Below are 16,349 nucleotides of genomic sequence, written 5' to 3'. Positions count from 1 at the left end.
CAGATACGCGGCACGCTGTAAAAATGAACACATGCCTGAGCGCTAAAATATTCATACACCATTGTGTTCTACATGGGGCTGCAGTCACCACATGATACAGTATCGCTGGTGGCTGAAAATGTGTTGATTAGTAAAGGCAGTTTAAAAAGAAATGTCACAGTGAAGTGGTGGTGGTTTTGCACTGGTGCCTCTAAGCAAAAACGGTCTCAGTTCAAATCTCTGTTTGTCTGCTGTCTTTCTGTGGGCGTTTCACATGTCCCCACTCGTGTGTGTTGGTTTTCTTTCTTTCCACTTTTCAAACCATAACGCTACATCCGTTTTTACACAGTCTATGGTTACACACCACCACTAAATCCTCGTTCTAATGACAATTTTGTCTCAAATAAGTCAACATTACTTACAGTATAATGTGTATGAACAAGTTTGCCAAGATTTTATTCTGTACAGAATATACTTTTTTTTTTACGATGATAAAATCATGATTTACAAGAAAATATAGTAGTTACACCTTTATTTTATGGCAGCATGAGTGTATTGCATGGAGCAGTGTTTCTCAATCCTGGTCCTGGTGACCCACTGCCCTGCCATGTTTTAGATGTTTCCCTGATCCAACACACCTGATTCAAATAAATGGGTTGTTATCAGGCTTCTGCAGGACTTGCTGATTATGTGACCATTTGAATCAGGTGTGTTGGAGCAGGGAAACATCTAAAACAGGGCAGGGCAGTGGGTCACCAGGACCAGGATTGAGAAACACTAGACTAAAGAGTGTATAGAGTTTGTAGTTTTTGGTTAGTGACCTGTCCAGGTGTAGTTATCTCCTTGGTGCCCTCATAGGAAGTATTATATTCAAACTATCAGACCACTTGATCAGACCACTCCTACCCTTCTCTTTCAAAACTTCAAGCTTTGTTTAACGAGGGCCAGATTTGATCATGTGAAGATTTCTGGGGGCCAATGGTCACCTATTTTTGTACTGTTTTATAATAATTCCATTTTTAAATGGAAATGTAGCCAAATCCAAGCCACACAGGAGTGATTCTGCTTTTTAAAAAAATAGAATATGAGATGAGTGCATGTATTGGTTTATCATAGATGGGTTTTAAACCCAGGACTCTGGATTCAAAGCACAACTCTTAACAGTTAAGCTAATGGGGGTGACAAGACCTTCCCTGGCCATAAATAATACATTATAAAACTGAAGCTGCAGGTCATATAAAATCTCACCAAAGCCGTGATTGGACTTGCCGGACATGTCTGACATGTCTTAAATCATTAGTCGACCACTCTTAATTGTGGCTAATTGGGGGCCAATTGTCATGTGATGGCCTATTTATGCTGTAAGAGAAGAATTAAGAGGTAAAACCAAGGAAGAGGCAGTGACAGCGACCCCCACCCTCACGGTCATTCTCCATCCCAAACAACAACGCCCTCCCAATTCACCAGCTCACTGGGGACCTATTCATTTACTCTGTGACACACAGCCTCACACACACACACATTCAGACACACAGCCAGCCAAATCCCTAAAGGTCCAATCCTCTGAGCATGCAGCAAAAAATTCCTGCACCGATAGAAGCTCCCTTCCCCCCAGTGAGAAAAATGCCTGGGCCAGTCCTGCACGTCTCCATATCCTCTACCCCAGCATCCCCAGAGGGCCACTGCAGCACTGTGAGGATGGAGCATGGCCGTGTGAGTGTGACACATCCACAGACAGATTGGTACTAATGAAAGATATTACTCGCATTGCACATTAGCAGAGGTAAAGAGAAGGTCAGTGTGGAACCAGAACGGAGGAATAAAAGGCTCAGAAAGAATGGAAGGGAGGGAGAGAAAGTAGAGAACAAACGTGTAATAAGGGAAATTAAAAACGTAAGGAGAGGAGAATGAAGGATAACACAGGAAGATGAGGGAGATGAGGATGAAAGAGCTCAGGAGAGAGGAGATGTTATTTGTGCAAACACTGGGCAAGAGTGTGTGTGTGTGTGTGTGTGTGTGTGTGTGTGTGTGTGTGTGTGTGTGTGTGTGTGTGTGTGTGTGTGTGTGTGTGTGTGTGTGTGTGTGTGTGTGTGTGTGTGTGTGTGTGTGTGTGTGTGTGTGTGTGTGTGTGTGTGTGTGTGTGTGTGTGTGTGTGTAATAAGAGTGTCTGTATGCAGTCCACGTCTGGGAGAAAAGACCAAGACAACCATAGGATTTCCTAGCACTGCATGGCTGCATCCGTCGACCATTAACGCACACACACGAGCACCAGAGTCAAAAATAAAAGGTGACAGAGTGAGCGGTGTTTATTTACTTTGCCAATTAAACTGAAATCCGCCTATACACACACACACACACACACACACACACACACACACACACACACACACACACACACACACACACACACACACACACACACACACACACACACACACACACACACACACACACACACACACACACACACACGGGTGAAAGGAAAATGCAGGCAAACAGTGTGTGTGCAAATCTGTTTTTGGAAAACAAAACAAATCCTGTGACACTTTGTCACTCTGGTTTTAATTGGAAAATTACACATCATGCTACTGAGAATCCACTGTGATTGTACACAACTAAGAGAGATGACGGTTACACACAGAGACACACACAGACACACACAGACACACACACACACAGAGACACACCCATGTCCGCACCATGACACCTGCACCATTAAACAAAGCATGTTCTTTCACTCAGAAGGTGACTGCTCAGAAATTGAGATGAATTCTTTTGGAATGTCAACCAGATGTGTGTGTGTTGTGTTGTGTGTGTGAGTGTGATTGTGTGAGTGAGTGAGTGTTGGCCTTGACAGTTCAGGAGGTAAAGCTGGTGACATAGTACACGCACATGTTTTTGTAAGCGTTTTTACGAACAATTTATGAGTGGGTCTTGGTCACTGGTGCAGACAAAGACAGACGAGAGGAAAAACCACTATCATTTAAACTGTGTTTTAAAGTCTGTGCAGTATATACTTTACACTCTGTTGTTACTCATCAATAATTTAAACCTTCATTTTGAGCCAGCCATGTTATCAAACCATATGAGGCACGTCTGGTCATCCGGAGAAAGCACAGGTCATTGATGACTGGTGACTGAGGTGATGTCTTTCCTCATGGTTGCAATTTGTAATATGCTCACTCTTTGTTTTCCCTTTTTTGCTTAATTAGGTACTTAAACAATCCCTAATGTCCCTAATCAGGATATATGATCCAAAAAAATGAAACATTACACATGATCGGGTTTAACTAAATGAGGAAGTCAAAATGTGGAGGACAATTATTCTGACCACCAGGGCCATTAATATTAATATTAATATTAATATTCAACTACAAATACTGCCCAGCAGATGTGTGCATCCAACACTGTTTTCTCCAAAGTCGTATAACATGCATCTGTTGACCTAAAAGGCTTTTTGATTGACCTTCAATCAGAAATTCCAAAGGTGTACCTGAGACTTTGCCTTTTCAAGATCACGTGAGGTTTTATACGTTTACAGGGGTCTTGACCTTTGACCTTTGACCTTTTACCAGCAAATTTAAAAAATGTGACAGACTGTCAAACAAGCTAAAAACACAGCCACTGGCTGTCACCAGGTGTAACATTCACTATTACACTTAAAGTTAAAATTATCATCCTCTCCTGATCATTATAAAAATAAAACAGCTGCTTGGTGTGTGTGTGTGTTTGTGTGTGTGTACACAGAAAACAGATCTGTCAGTGCTACTTTGTTTCTTACCTGGCAAAGAACGAGGCAGCGGCTGATGTCGCGGTCTGTGCTGTGGTGGTCACAGCTGGAGTGTGACAGGGAGAGCCGGTGTGCGATGATGAATTTGTGTGTGAAGGAGAGTGTGTGTTGTAGCGGTTCAGCGCAGCTTCAGTCTGTCCTTCCCTGAAGGCCTCGGAGATCATCTGAGAGATCTGATGAGAGAGACAGTGAGACCCAAAACATAATTATTAAAAAGAGAATAACAGAAATAGCTTCACATTTAACAAGCGTTTTTAAAACAGCTATCAGAATGTGAGGAGGATTTCAACAAAAAAGTAAAAAAATAATAATTACAGACCCTAGCTTTAAAGAACTGTATGAGGTATAGACACATATTACACTGTCCTCAGTCCTGAGAGAGACATTCGTTCTCACTAAAACACGTCTGCCAACAGGGACACAATGAGAAGCAGATTTGAGCCATTTAACAAAACCATAACAAACATAGCACAAGCCCACAATATCTTAGGAAATTCCGACTGGATACTAAACTTTTCATCCTTTTGAAAACCATTTACTCCATAAAGTCCATGAAGAAAACCAGCATGTTTAGCTTGTGTGAACACAGGTCGCCATCACAGGGCATCACATTTGAATGATCCTCTATGGACTTTGGTGCAGATGAGTTACTTTTTGGTTCTTTGTTTTGTAAAACACACTCACACACATTTTCCTTCTAACTGTAAGGAAAAAAGAAAAGATGGATCACTTAAATAAAGGGACAACTGCTTTAAGTGTACATTTTCTAACAGTTTTTACCGTTTCATTTTTTTTTTAACACAGAGCCGACAGTGCAGAGGCACTACGGACCAAAAAATATGGCGAAAGAAAAATGGCTGTGACATGCAACATGGATCCCCGGGATGGAGCGGAGTACTGCAATTACATGGTATGTGCCTTCACCACGAGGCCACTCTGTCTGTGTATCTGCTGATCTGAGAGAGTGACCACGGAATCTCTGCGTGTGTCAGCATTTGGAGGCGTCTCATACTGCGTCCAGAGGACCACACTCAAACACACAGATGAATTTATACATCAATTTGACTCATATATATATATATATATATATATATATATATATATATATATATATATATATATATATATATATATATATATATATATATATGCAGTTATGCAGTTGCACAAAAGTGCAGTTGCACAGATGTGTGTGCACTTGTTCACAGGTATCATGTGTGTGTGTTAGATATGGATTATTGATTATAGCTCTTTATGTGCTGCCAGTACAGCAGACAGCAGAGCACCTAAATCACACCCACACGCTGCATTGCTGCAGCTAATCTGCGAGCACGAATGTCTATTGTGCGTATGTGTGTGTGTGTCCTTGTGCAGGCATGTGTCTGCACTCCTCTGCACCTGTGTGGATGTGTGTAAATCACTTTCCCTGCGCGTGTATTTACTGCTGAGGGCTCCTGGGGTCCGAGCGTGTAGCCCACTGCCTTGATAAATTACCTATTGTAAATGAGATGCCTCTATAGTTTATCTATGCCTCTGTGTATCTACACCCATTTCAAATGCTCAGACTTGGCTTGCTACCTATGCATTATTAAAGGAGTTGTGAGCACATTGGACCAAAAGGTTCAGGGAGCGACATAGAGTACCTGTGCATTGGTATCGCTAAGTCATTTGTCCTCATGAGCGGGGAGAGGGAAAGTACTGATACAGAAAAGGAAAAAGATTTCCCCACAAATGGCTCTTATGTGTGGGTGAAGACGGAATATGTGGTAATCTGAGGATTCAGCTGCTCATACAATATTTATTCATAGCATCCATAAAGCCACCTTAATATTACAGCTACACTCCTGCCCAGTGTTTGAATGTCTAAATATTTTTCCAGACTTGTATGTGCTTGCATGTGACTTTTCGCCTATGGTCACCCAAATGTGCCAAATTTGAAAAGATTCTCTTGGGGCATTTTTATATATGTGAGAAGAAGAAGAAAGCCAGTTGCCCCTTCCAAAGCTCCCTAAAGCTGGGGACACACTACAAGATTTTTTGCCCCATTTTACCGACGATTCACAGTTGGGCAGAGTCTGCATCAGTCAGCACTAGTTGGAGACGGTCAACGTGGCTCGTTGGCACAGATATCTGCAAGTGTGTGAGGTTAACAGACCCAATCTACCACAGTCACAGTCAAACAAACATGTTTGAATATTGGACACAATGTGGCCTTGTGTACTGATTACTAATACTATATAAAATAATATATATTAATATATATATATGTGTATTAATAGCAAAACAACGCTGAAGCACTCCACTTTGCGCTAGACTTTGATGCATTTAGTTGGCTTCAGTTGGTTTGACAATTATAAAAAAAATCAGCTGAAACCAGTCGGTTAGTGTGAACTCCAAGTCTTTTCAGAATTGGTAAAGACTGTGAAAGTTGTATAATGTCGCCCACCTTAATGTGCCGCTAATGGACAACATTTCAAATTTAAACTGAGAAAAAGACGTGTGTAGCTCTTATACACTGTTGCTATTTGTCACTTGATATCCTTAATTTTGCATTAATGCCGTTTCCTTATTACTTATTTCTTCCCTATTCACTTATCACATTCAACCGACTATTGATCATTATTGACCTCCGCCAGGAGGTATATGTTTTCACCGGAGTTTGTTTGTTTGTTTGTTTGTTTGTTCGTCTGTCTCTCTGTCTGTCTGTTAGTTAGCAACATAACTCGAAAAGTCACGGACAGATGGGACCAGGAACAACTGATTCAATTGTGGCCGCGATCCGAACACGGTGTGCGCCAGCAGGGTGTATTTTGTAGGCACTGAACTGCCGTGGAGGAGGTTGGCGCGCTCAGAGTGCTTTTATAGTTGCATTAAGTATTGGTTTAAGGTAAATGCATGACGTTTACAGATATCTTGCACTTTTGACCAACACAATCTAATCAAATCAAGTGTTTCCAGTGTTCCAAAACTATAGTCTGGTCTGGAAAAGGTTGCAATAGCAGGCTGCACTCATGCAACTGATACAACATCTCCTGTCTGCTCTCTTTTCCAAGCTTTGCCCTCAAAACACACAGATGCACTGTCTGATAAGAGCAGAGAGGAGAGAGCGCTTCACAGATACTAACTGCATCATGTCCTAATCACCTGTGAGTAAACACTATCGTATCATGATGAACTGAACATGTGAAGAAATTCCCTCAACATGTTCCTGAGATTTTGCTTTCAGTTCTCAGGGCAACAAAAAAAATTGCGCTTTGCAAGGTCACAGCAACCATGACTTTGGCCTTCAACCATCAAAATCTAATCAGTGGACAACTTCCAGTCGCCAGGCACAGAGGCATGAATATGTAATTCTCATTTTCACCTTTTTAATGTGTTGAGGCTTCAATACAAGTCTTTTTTCTGTGCTTCTCTGTCTGTCTCTGAACCAGCGGTATGTTAATGGCTAATTATGCTTCATGCTGCTCATTAACCCAGGTGAAATGTATGAGAGCTGTCGCATTAGCGCCTCATCTCAGCCGCTGCACACAGGAAGTACATGGATAGCATGGTAAGTCCCATTTAATTCAACAATTCATTGTGGTTATTAAAAAGTAGAGTACCCAGAATGCTCTTACTGAGACTATATTAATACTTAGATTCATTTATTTATGTTTCACGGACCTGCTCCCTTTTTTCCACAGAACACCTGGTGGTCAGATGGAGACTTTGAATAATGTGATTTCATATTTTCCCAGAAACAGGAAAGGTGAGAGAAAACAACACTAACACACTTGTCTTATTTCTAACTGACTCTAAAAACACTCTTTTTCTTCTTCTTCTTTATCTCCACCTGTCTTTCTCTACTCATTTATCTTCATCACAACACAAACAACGTTTCCCCAACATTTGCTTTTCTCATTTGTCTCTCTTGATTTTTTTTTTTTATTTATGCACAACACATTTATGCGTAACACAAACAACAAATTTAGATGTAGATAAATGGTCTGTTTTTCTGTGCGCGTAGATTCAGTCTGTAAAACAATGTCAATATTTACTGCGACTCAAAAAGAAAGGTTTTATTTCCCATTAAAGACGCAGTTAAAGAGAGAGAATGAAGAAGGTAAAGTGGGAAATAAAAGAAAATTAAGCACAGAGCACATGAGAAGTTATAGTGTCGTAGTATAGTGTGTTATAAAAGTGTGTTTGCACTTGCATAAACGTTACATCAATATATATTCAGGTAGATATATATTTTGGTACGTCACTGTGATAATTATTTTTATTGAACTATTGCCAAACCCCGAGCAGATGATGGATGATTTTATTGCGCTTCATAATAAAAAGCACTCACAATTAGGGTTGAACAATAAACTGTTTTCATATTGAAATCCCAATTAGCATATTTCAAAGGCTGACATGTATTCTTTGTATTACTCCGTGTTTCAAAAAGATGATGTAAATGCGTGACAGCGATGTTAGAGACAACTTACAGTTTTATGTTTAAGTTCCCGTCCTCACATTAGAGCAGTGTTTCTCAACCCTGGTCCTGGTGAACCCACTGCCCTGCTGCTCCACACACCTGATTCACATAGCTCATTAACATGCTCTGTGAAAGCCTGGTAACGAGCCGTTTATTTGAATCAGGTGTGTTGGAGCAGGGAAAACACTGCATCTTCCACAATAAATACTGAACTTACATTTTTGACGCATAACACTTTATATTAGGGAACACATATTCACCATTAACTAGGTGCTTATGGTGCGTTCCAGGGCCCATCCAAACCAGTTGGACATGGGACTTAAAGGGACACTGTGTAGTATTTATGGGTTTATATAACCCAAAATCCACTTTTTTATACATATTATGTGCTCCTGCATTGTCTAGTCGCTGTATAATATTTTTTGTTTCATTTTCGTAGTGTTTCAAAAAGTCATGTAAAATAACACGGTCGCGGACCGCGGTTGCATAGCCACTGTTAGCAGCGAGACGCCATGTTTCTACCGGAGCCTGTAAGGACAAACGCGAGAGAACAAATCAAGCGTCTCTTTACTTGTAGCGGAAGTCCCGCCTCCTCTCTCTCCGCTTCGTCTGCTACGGCCGCGGTAGCTCGCCCTCTCCCTCACCTCACGAACCTCATCTGCTGACACGGAGAAAGACGACGAGGACGACATTTGACCGGCTGCGGATACCGTAGCGCTCAGGGAAGGGAGGGGGTGAGCAGAGCAGCAGTTCTTTGTTGTAAATTTCAGCCTCTCCTCTAGATGGCACTATAAACTACTTACTTCACCTTTAAGGCCACATTATACTTCTCTGACTGCGGTAATGCGTTATCCGACTGCGTAACCATGGAGACCCCTCGAGCCTTCATAGTCCTCCGTCGTGGTGACGGATACGCACTGCAATTTTCCGCCCGATCAGTAGGGGTCGCTACGCAAGGTTGTTGTGCATTTGGCTACAGTGAGCAATGGCGTCCGAGAGAGAAAGACTGTTGTTGTTGTTGTTGCAGCTGAATAACATTGAAATAGTGGCCGTTTCTCACTTGAAATAAATATTTTCTGTGTCCCAGAACACACAGTTTTAAGATCATTTGAGGCGAGAAATTAGCCATTTAGAGTCTAAACATGTGGTTTGTGTATTAAGATATGAAGTATTTATAGTTTGGCAGCGACGTTGTCAGCGGTGATCAGCTCCGCCTCTGTGGACCCTCGGTGTGCCGGCACAGAGCAGCATTACCTCGGCCTGTCCTGAGGACCAATCGCAGCCCTTGCCGTCTCCGTTGTCCCTTGACGGAGTGAAGGACACTTAAAAAATATTTTGTGCACCCGGAGGCGACAGAGAGACCCTACGACAGCCTCTCCGGTGATGTTGAGGGGTCTCTGTAACCGACGTAGAGCACTTCACGCAGAAATATACATTGGGCTTTATCCTACCTCCAACTACAAAAAGTGAAGTAGGAGCTAGTACAATACAGGTAGGATAAGTCCCACATCCCATTTGTTTGGATGGGCTCTGGAACGCATACTTATACTAGCCCTTTATTGGTAATCATGAAGCACGTATTAACACCTTATTCTACATAATCTTATTCTACCTCTATTATGACATGAATTAAGATTTTTCCTACATAAAGTGTTCCTTAATATTTACTAATAAAGGGCTTGTATGCAACTTATATGCATGTTAGTAAGCACATAGTTGAATAAAGTGAATATGTGTTCCCTAATATAAAGTGTTACCAGAAGTTTAATCACAAATCAAATTGCAATCACGTCACCATGAGATAATTGTGCGTAGGACATGTATTATATTAAGACGTAAAACGGCCATAATCTGTCATCAGAGATTAAGCAGACATGTTATATTGAAATACCGATTTCACTGATAAGTGATACAATGGTGCAGCATCGTCATATACAAAATGAATGTTCATTTGTCGGCCACAGGCTGTGTTTATGCTTTGGTTTGGTGTTTTGTTCTGCACTGCAGCCCATCTCATCACACAGCTCATTGCACTTCAACACACAGGATGTCAACAGAGCGAGCAGCCAACAGGCTGCTATAGTGTGGGAATTACTGAACGTTAATGGACCTAAAAACGCTTTGGTAGCCCTCTTGACCAGAGGAGGAGAAAAAAAGTGAAGTGTCTTCAGAGAAGACATTAATAGATAGTAGAAAGGAAGCTGATGACAGACTGTGACAGACATGTTGGTGTGGATACTTTGCTCCCAGACAGGGAAACAACACGGGGAACTTCAGGTATTTTAAATACATACAGTATATCATCTTTATTATTTCATTTGAGACTCTGCCAGTTAAATGGTTCAGTGATTGTGAATAACACTGTAGTATGTGTGTGTGTGTTACTGTGTTTCTTGTTTTCTGGTCTTTGAAATGGGGGAAGGCCCAGTTATTATACATTCTTACATACATTCTGCAAACGAACAACTACAACAAGGAAACACAGTAATTATGTAAAAATTAAATACTATAATATTGTTTTTATCCATCCATTATCTACCACTTTATCCTCCACCAGAGGGTCGCGGGGGGTGCTGTGCCTATCTCAGCTGACATAGGGCGATTGGCGGAGTACACCATGGACAGTTCGCCAGTCCATCGCAGGGCCACATATGGAGACAACCACTCACTCACACCTACGGTCAATTTAGAGTGACCAATTCACCTAATCCCCATATCGCATGTTTTTGGACTGTGGGAGAAAACCCACGCACACACGGAGAGAACATGCAAACTCCTCGCAGAAGGGCCCTTGTTCCGAAGTTGTCCCAAGTGGGCCTCGACCCCAGGTTCAAGACCCGGGTCTTCTTGCTGCAAAGCAAGAGTGCTAACCACTACACCAACGGAAAATGGTCTACGTCGTTGAGCAAATAACACACAATGACAAGTTATTTGTCTACTTTTGCCGCATTTGTCTCATCATTGCAGTGAAAAACAGTTAAAGTTGAGCTTCAAAATCACGTAAGACGATGTCATCCGTGACAAACAGCTGATTCTGAACAAACTAGCGACAATCGCGTTCTAGCGCACGTTTAGTATTGAAGTGTGAATAAAGCACAGTACATATTTGACGACATTTCAGAGAAGGCTGAGCTTCCCTTGTTGTCTCAGAGCAATCACCGCTGCACTGAGCACACTGCGGTCTGACCTCACTCATTAGTCCTGCAGGCTGGAGCTTTGGTCGGGCAGCTCTTCACCTGCTGAGCCAGCAAGATTTTAATGTCAGCTCCACTGACAGACAGGTCGCTGCCTCGCTCTCTGTCTCCTCTCTGTATCATATCTGCTCTCAGTCTCCCTTTAACGGTGACATTAAAGGGGAAATGAATCATTAAAAATGGGAAGATTGAATAAAAATGTGCTGGTGCTGCTGCTGATCCAAGTGTTTTAAAAAGACACACATTTTTGATAAAGCCCATCGATTCCTGCTGCAGCTTTATCCCGTCTTTTTCAGCTCTCAAGCCATTTGTTTTCTCTTTGCAATATCTTACCTGTGTGTTTCATCAGTGCCATTAGTCATTGAATCGCACTCTGAAAGCTCCACTTATACATCGGGAACCGTGTTTTAAATCTCACGAATGTGTCCATATACACTTAAAGTTCATTTAAATACACAATATGAAGTGTATATTCTCTTCACTCTCTCTGTCCACATCTTTACCTTTCAGTCTAAATTCCCCTCATACTATAATTCCCATCATTTGATCATCCCTCTGCTCGGCTCTTCCTCCTCCTCATACCCTTTATCTCCCAGGGGTGAGTGTAAAACGACGGTGATTTATTATCATTCTCTGTTTTCTCCTTTCCTGCTGCCTGGAACACCATTGCTGCCAAAGTCACAGCACAAACATTCACTAACATTTTACACCTTTCAACACAAGCTTCCACTTAAATAAATCCCCAGAAAACACACACACAAAAAAGTCTCAGCCCCGGAATACACAACAGCTCTCATTCTAATTTATTTCTGACCAGTGGAGCAAGATAACAAAACAATTTCCACCGACAATTCAACATCCCTGTATCTGATTCAAATCATGGGCTGAATAAAAAAATATACAGAGACACGAGGGAACGGCAGGAGAGGACATGAACATGACAAACTGAGAAAGTGAGAAAGATAGGAATAGTAAAAAAAGGAAAGAAAAGGGCACTCTGCGTGTGTGTGCGTGCGTGCGTGCGTGCGTGTGTGTGTGTGTGTGAGAGTGAAGGGGTACAGGGGGTGTGTGACATAGTCCCCAGAGTCCTAATTATCACTGTATGAATTATTACATCTGTAGTACATGCTCATACACACACACACACACACACACACACACACACACTCCTCTGGATCTCACCAGGAGTCTCAGCTCTCCTGCCTCTCCACCTCTCACCTGAGGCGTTTTCTTCTTTCTACCTTCCTCTCCCATTTTCTTCTCATTCTCACTCTCTTCCTCTGTCTCCTCCTAACTTCCTCCTCGATCGTGTCGTATAACCTCTGTTGCCTATCTCTAAATAAGAGATGTTATTAGACTGAAGTATGTGATTAAGGTGATTAAAAATGAATTAACATAATGTCCCATCTCAGATTCTTTAATGATCACTTCTGCCCCTCTTCAACTTATGTCATAAATACTGTTTTAGGCACTATAAGCTGTCTTAACACGGGGATTGAAACAGCATTTAAAGACTGATCGTGTCACAGCACCATGACTCGTCTTAGCCGTCCCATTTCACATCCTCCAAATGAAGCTGACAAAAAAGTGTCCTTCAACTCCAGAGCAACAAAAGATCCATCAATCCTGGCTCAAACTATCCAAGGACTCAGTGAACATTGGAAACATTTGAGGACATTTGAAAGTAGAGGACCAACAATGACAAAACATCTAAAGTAAGATGTTTACCAGGCTTAAACTCAATTGGAGCTAACACATTATTTTGCAGTGTGTAAAAGTCTGGATGAGCAAGTGATAGAAAAGGGGAATCCTGTGTAGACCAGACTGTCTCATTTCAGCTCAGCCTCCGAGGTCTATCCTGGTTTTGCTGGCAGCATAAACCACGTCCTCCAGAGAAACAGTTCCAACAATGCTTTTGTTGCCATGGAGTCTGCTAATGAGCTACACTGATTTATTCTTGTGATATTGGCACCAATAATAAAGGGAAGCTAAATTCATGGTTCATAGTTTTATCCATGATACTGTAGAAAAAAAAGGGCTGCAACAACTAGTTGATATGATATATATTCTCAGATTTTTCAACTCCTTAAATGTGAACATTTTGTGGTTTCTTTGCTCCATGTAAGAAATAAATAATTAAAACTGAATCAATTATGGCACACGGCCAACACTCTTGCCTCACAGCAAGAAGGTTGCTGGTTTGCGTCCTGATCCAGGCTTTTCTGCTTCTCCAGTTTCCTCCCACATGTTCAAAACATGTAGAGATTAATTGGAACACTCTAAATTCCCCATAGGTGTGAGTGAGTGTGTGAGTGAACGGTTGTTCCGTCTCTATATGTTGGCCCTGTGATGGACTGGCGATCTGTCCCAGGGTGAACTCCAAACCTTTCGCCCCATGTCAGCTGGGATTGGAACCAGCAAACCCCTCAACCCTCATGTGGAGGATAAAGTGGTAGACGAGTAATGAATGAAAATAATCAATCATGCCAAGCATTTGTTTCAATAAATTCAAAGTAGAATTCTCGATGCAGGATGTGTCACGTTCAATTTGAATGAGATATGACTCAGAAAGAGGAGGATTTTTTACTTGACATTTCTCGAGCTCTATGGGATTTAATTGCCTCACGCATCCTCCCTGCATATCTTATATGTAGGAACACAAATGCACATACAGGGGCACACTTTGCCGGAGGTAAATGCAGCACAGCCTAGTTTGATTCTGTACAAACAGAGGAGAGGGTTGAACACAGTATTTGAAGTCAGGCTTTTCCAGTGGTTGATAGCTAACAATGTCACACTTCAGTAGGAAGACATGCTGAAGTAGAATCACCGCCCCCTTGATCATGTGACTCCACTGATCATCACTTCACATCTTTTTCAGTCGATATATTTTTCCATTCTCATACAACATGCAGTTGTTCACCTAAAGTAGGGGTGTCGAACCAATTTCCACTGAGGGCCACATCAGCATAATGGTTACCCTGAAAGGGTTAGATGTAACTGTCATAGAGAATAAATGTAACTAAATGTAAACAAATATAATGTAAAATGAAGGTAACTACTCTGTAACATTATTGCTAAATAACTTTCTGTATTTATTACTTATTCAATTTCACTCGTCGCATGATGCATATACTGTGATCTATTGGCGGTGCCGTCACTTCGCGGGTAACGCAATCGCCATGCATTATGGGAAATGTAGTTTATGGTCAACGCACACCTTAACGCAGCATAGACCTATTTTAACACAGATTTTTAAGACATATTAATCACTCGCTGTTGATGGTGGGCCACATCTGGCCCCCGGGCCTTGAGTTTGACACATGTGACCTAAAGCGTAAATATACACATTTTTGTCTTAAAATTGTCATTATAAAGTTAAAACTTATAGTGCAGTGTATAATGATGATGGGAAAGCAACATTATACACCTTTGTATTGATTCACTAAGCCTTCATTTTCACTAGGTTATTCTCTTGGTCTCCAGGACACATCCTTTGCAGGTTTTTTGGCAAAAAAATATTGCAGTCCCAAAAACTGCAATATTGTGGATCCAAAACAACGACGGAAATAAGGTTAAATCTGTGTTTATTGTGTTTTTCAGACACAGACGACACCTGCGTCCATATCAGCGTCTTGTTACTGCTGTGTGTGGCCACGCAGGAACTGCTAGAGACAGGAAAGTTTGCACCAAATTTGAAGAAACTCCCTCAAGACATTGCTGGGACATTGCTCAGAAGATCAAATTTGTTTTCAAAGGTCACAGTGACTTCAATGTTTGATCGTCAAAGTCTAATAACTTCCTCTGTGAGTCAAAGTAAATGTTGATTTAAAGGATTCCCTGTAGGTTTTTTCCTGATATCGTGTTAACATGAAAAAACTATATCATGATATCAAGATAGCAACTTAATTGATAGCTTATGGAAGCTTACCTGATACGGATAGAGCGTAACTCCTCCATTAGCTCGGTTCATGTGCTGATGGGCCTGCAGAGCTGCTGTACTCAGTACTGCTCCACTGCCATTATTACCGTTACCACTGTTATTGCCAGGGCTGTTTACCCCCGTCACTAGTTGCTGATGGGAACCAGCTGCCTTCCCTGAACTGGGGGACCCGTTCCTTCTGTCCACTCCACCTCCAAGACCCAGGGAGCTGGGCTTCGACCCCAGTCTTGGCCCTGGACTCTGAGGTTGTGGGTTAGAGCTGGACGTTTGCCCCATTGTGGGACTACCGTGGCTGGGGTTGGATAGTCCGTGGCTTGGACTGGGCGTTGGGGTCTGGTTTGGACTTGGGGAGGGTGACTGCGATGCTTGATTAGGAGGATGTGAAGTGGAAGCTGCAGCAGAGGAGGAGGAGGAGGAGGAGGAGGAAGGGAGAAAAGGAGGAGGCCAGTCCCGTGGCCCAGGACCTCCCGGTAATCCTGAAGCTCCCAGTGGACCTGGAGGTCCTTGAGATCCATATCGTCCAATTAGAGCAGGGGGAGAGGAAGTGGGAGACAAATCCCACTGGTCCAGAGTGAGGACCATGTGCACAGCTTCCTGTTTCAGTTGAGTGAGGTGAGTGCCGCATACATCACAGCGACTGTCGCGCTCGTTCCACGCCAGCCGAGAACTGTTGGGCACCTGAAGCTTATCATGGAGGAGGAGGGAGAAGGAGGGATCCTGGAAACAGAGGGAAAGAAACAAAGGATTGGGATTAATAAAGGAGATGAGACGAGACAAGAGGAGAAAGAGTCATGTAGCCTGAAGGAAGATGTACACACACACACAATTCAGGAAAGTTGACCATGTTGATTGATGTCACATGAGAATTTAAAATATACATGGTTTCCTTCATTTTGAGCATTTTGCCACCTGCTGTTTATCTGACCAAACCAAATGTCTTCCAACTTTAGCAAAAAAGCAAACAAAGATGGAATTTAAGAT

General features: G+C 42.1%; 1 protein-coding gene across 1 annotated transcript in view; it reads right to left on the bottom strand.

Moving 5' to 3' along the window:
* Positions 1-16,349, bottom strand: part of kif26ba (kinesin family member 26Ba) — a gene marked incomplete at both ends in the record, with an annotated part of 88,429 nt that overhangs the window by 41,359 nt on the left and 30,721 nt on the right. Inside the window, 2 exons of the mRNA XM_083900423.1 lie at positions 3,761-3,942; positions 15,357-16,085. Of these exons, the coding sequence (XP_083756549.1) occupies positions 3,761-3,942; positions 15,357-16,085 (911 nt within the window). The remainder of the gene's footprint in view (positions 1-3,760; positions 3,943-15,356; positions 16,086-16,349) is intronic.

Source organism: Microchirus variegatus, assembly GCF_963457635.1.
Source record: "Microchirus variegatus genome assembly, chromosome: 14".
In the NCBI taxonomy this organism is placed as follows: Eukaryota; Metazoa; Chordata; class Actinopteri; order Pleuronectiformes; family Soleidae; genus Microchirus; species Microchirus variegatus.
This window is presented reverse-complemented; position numbering and strand designations above follow the sequence as displayed.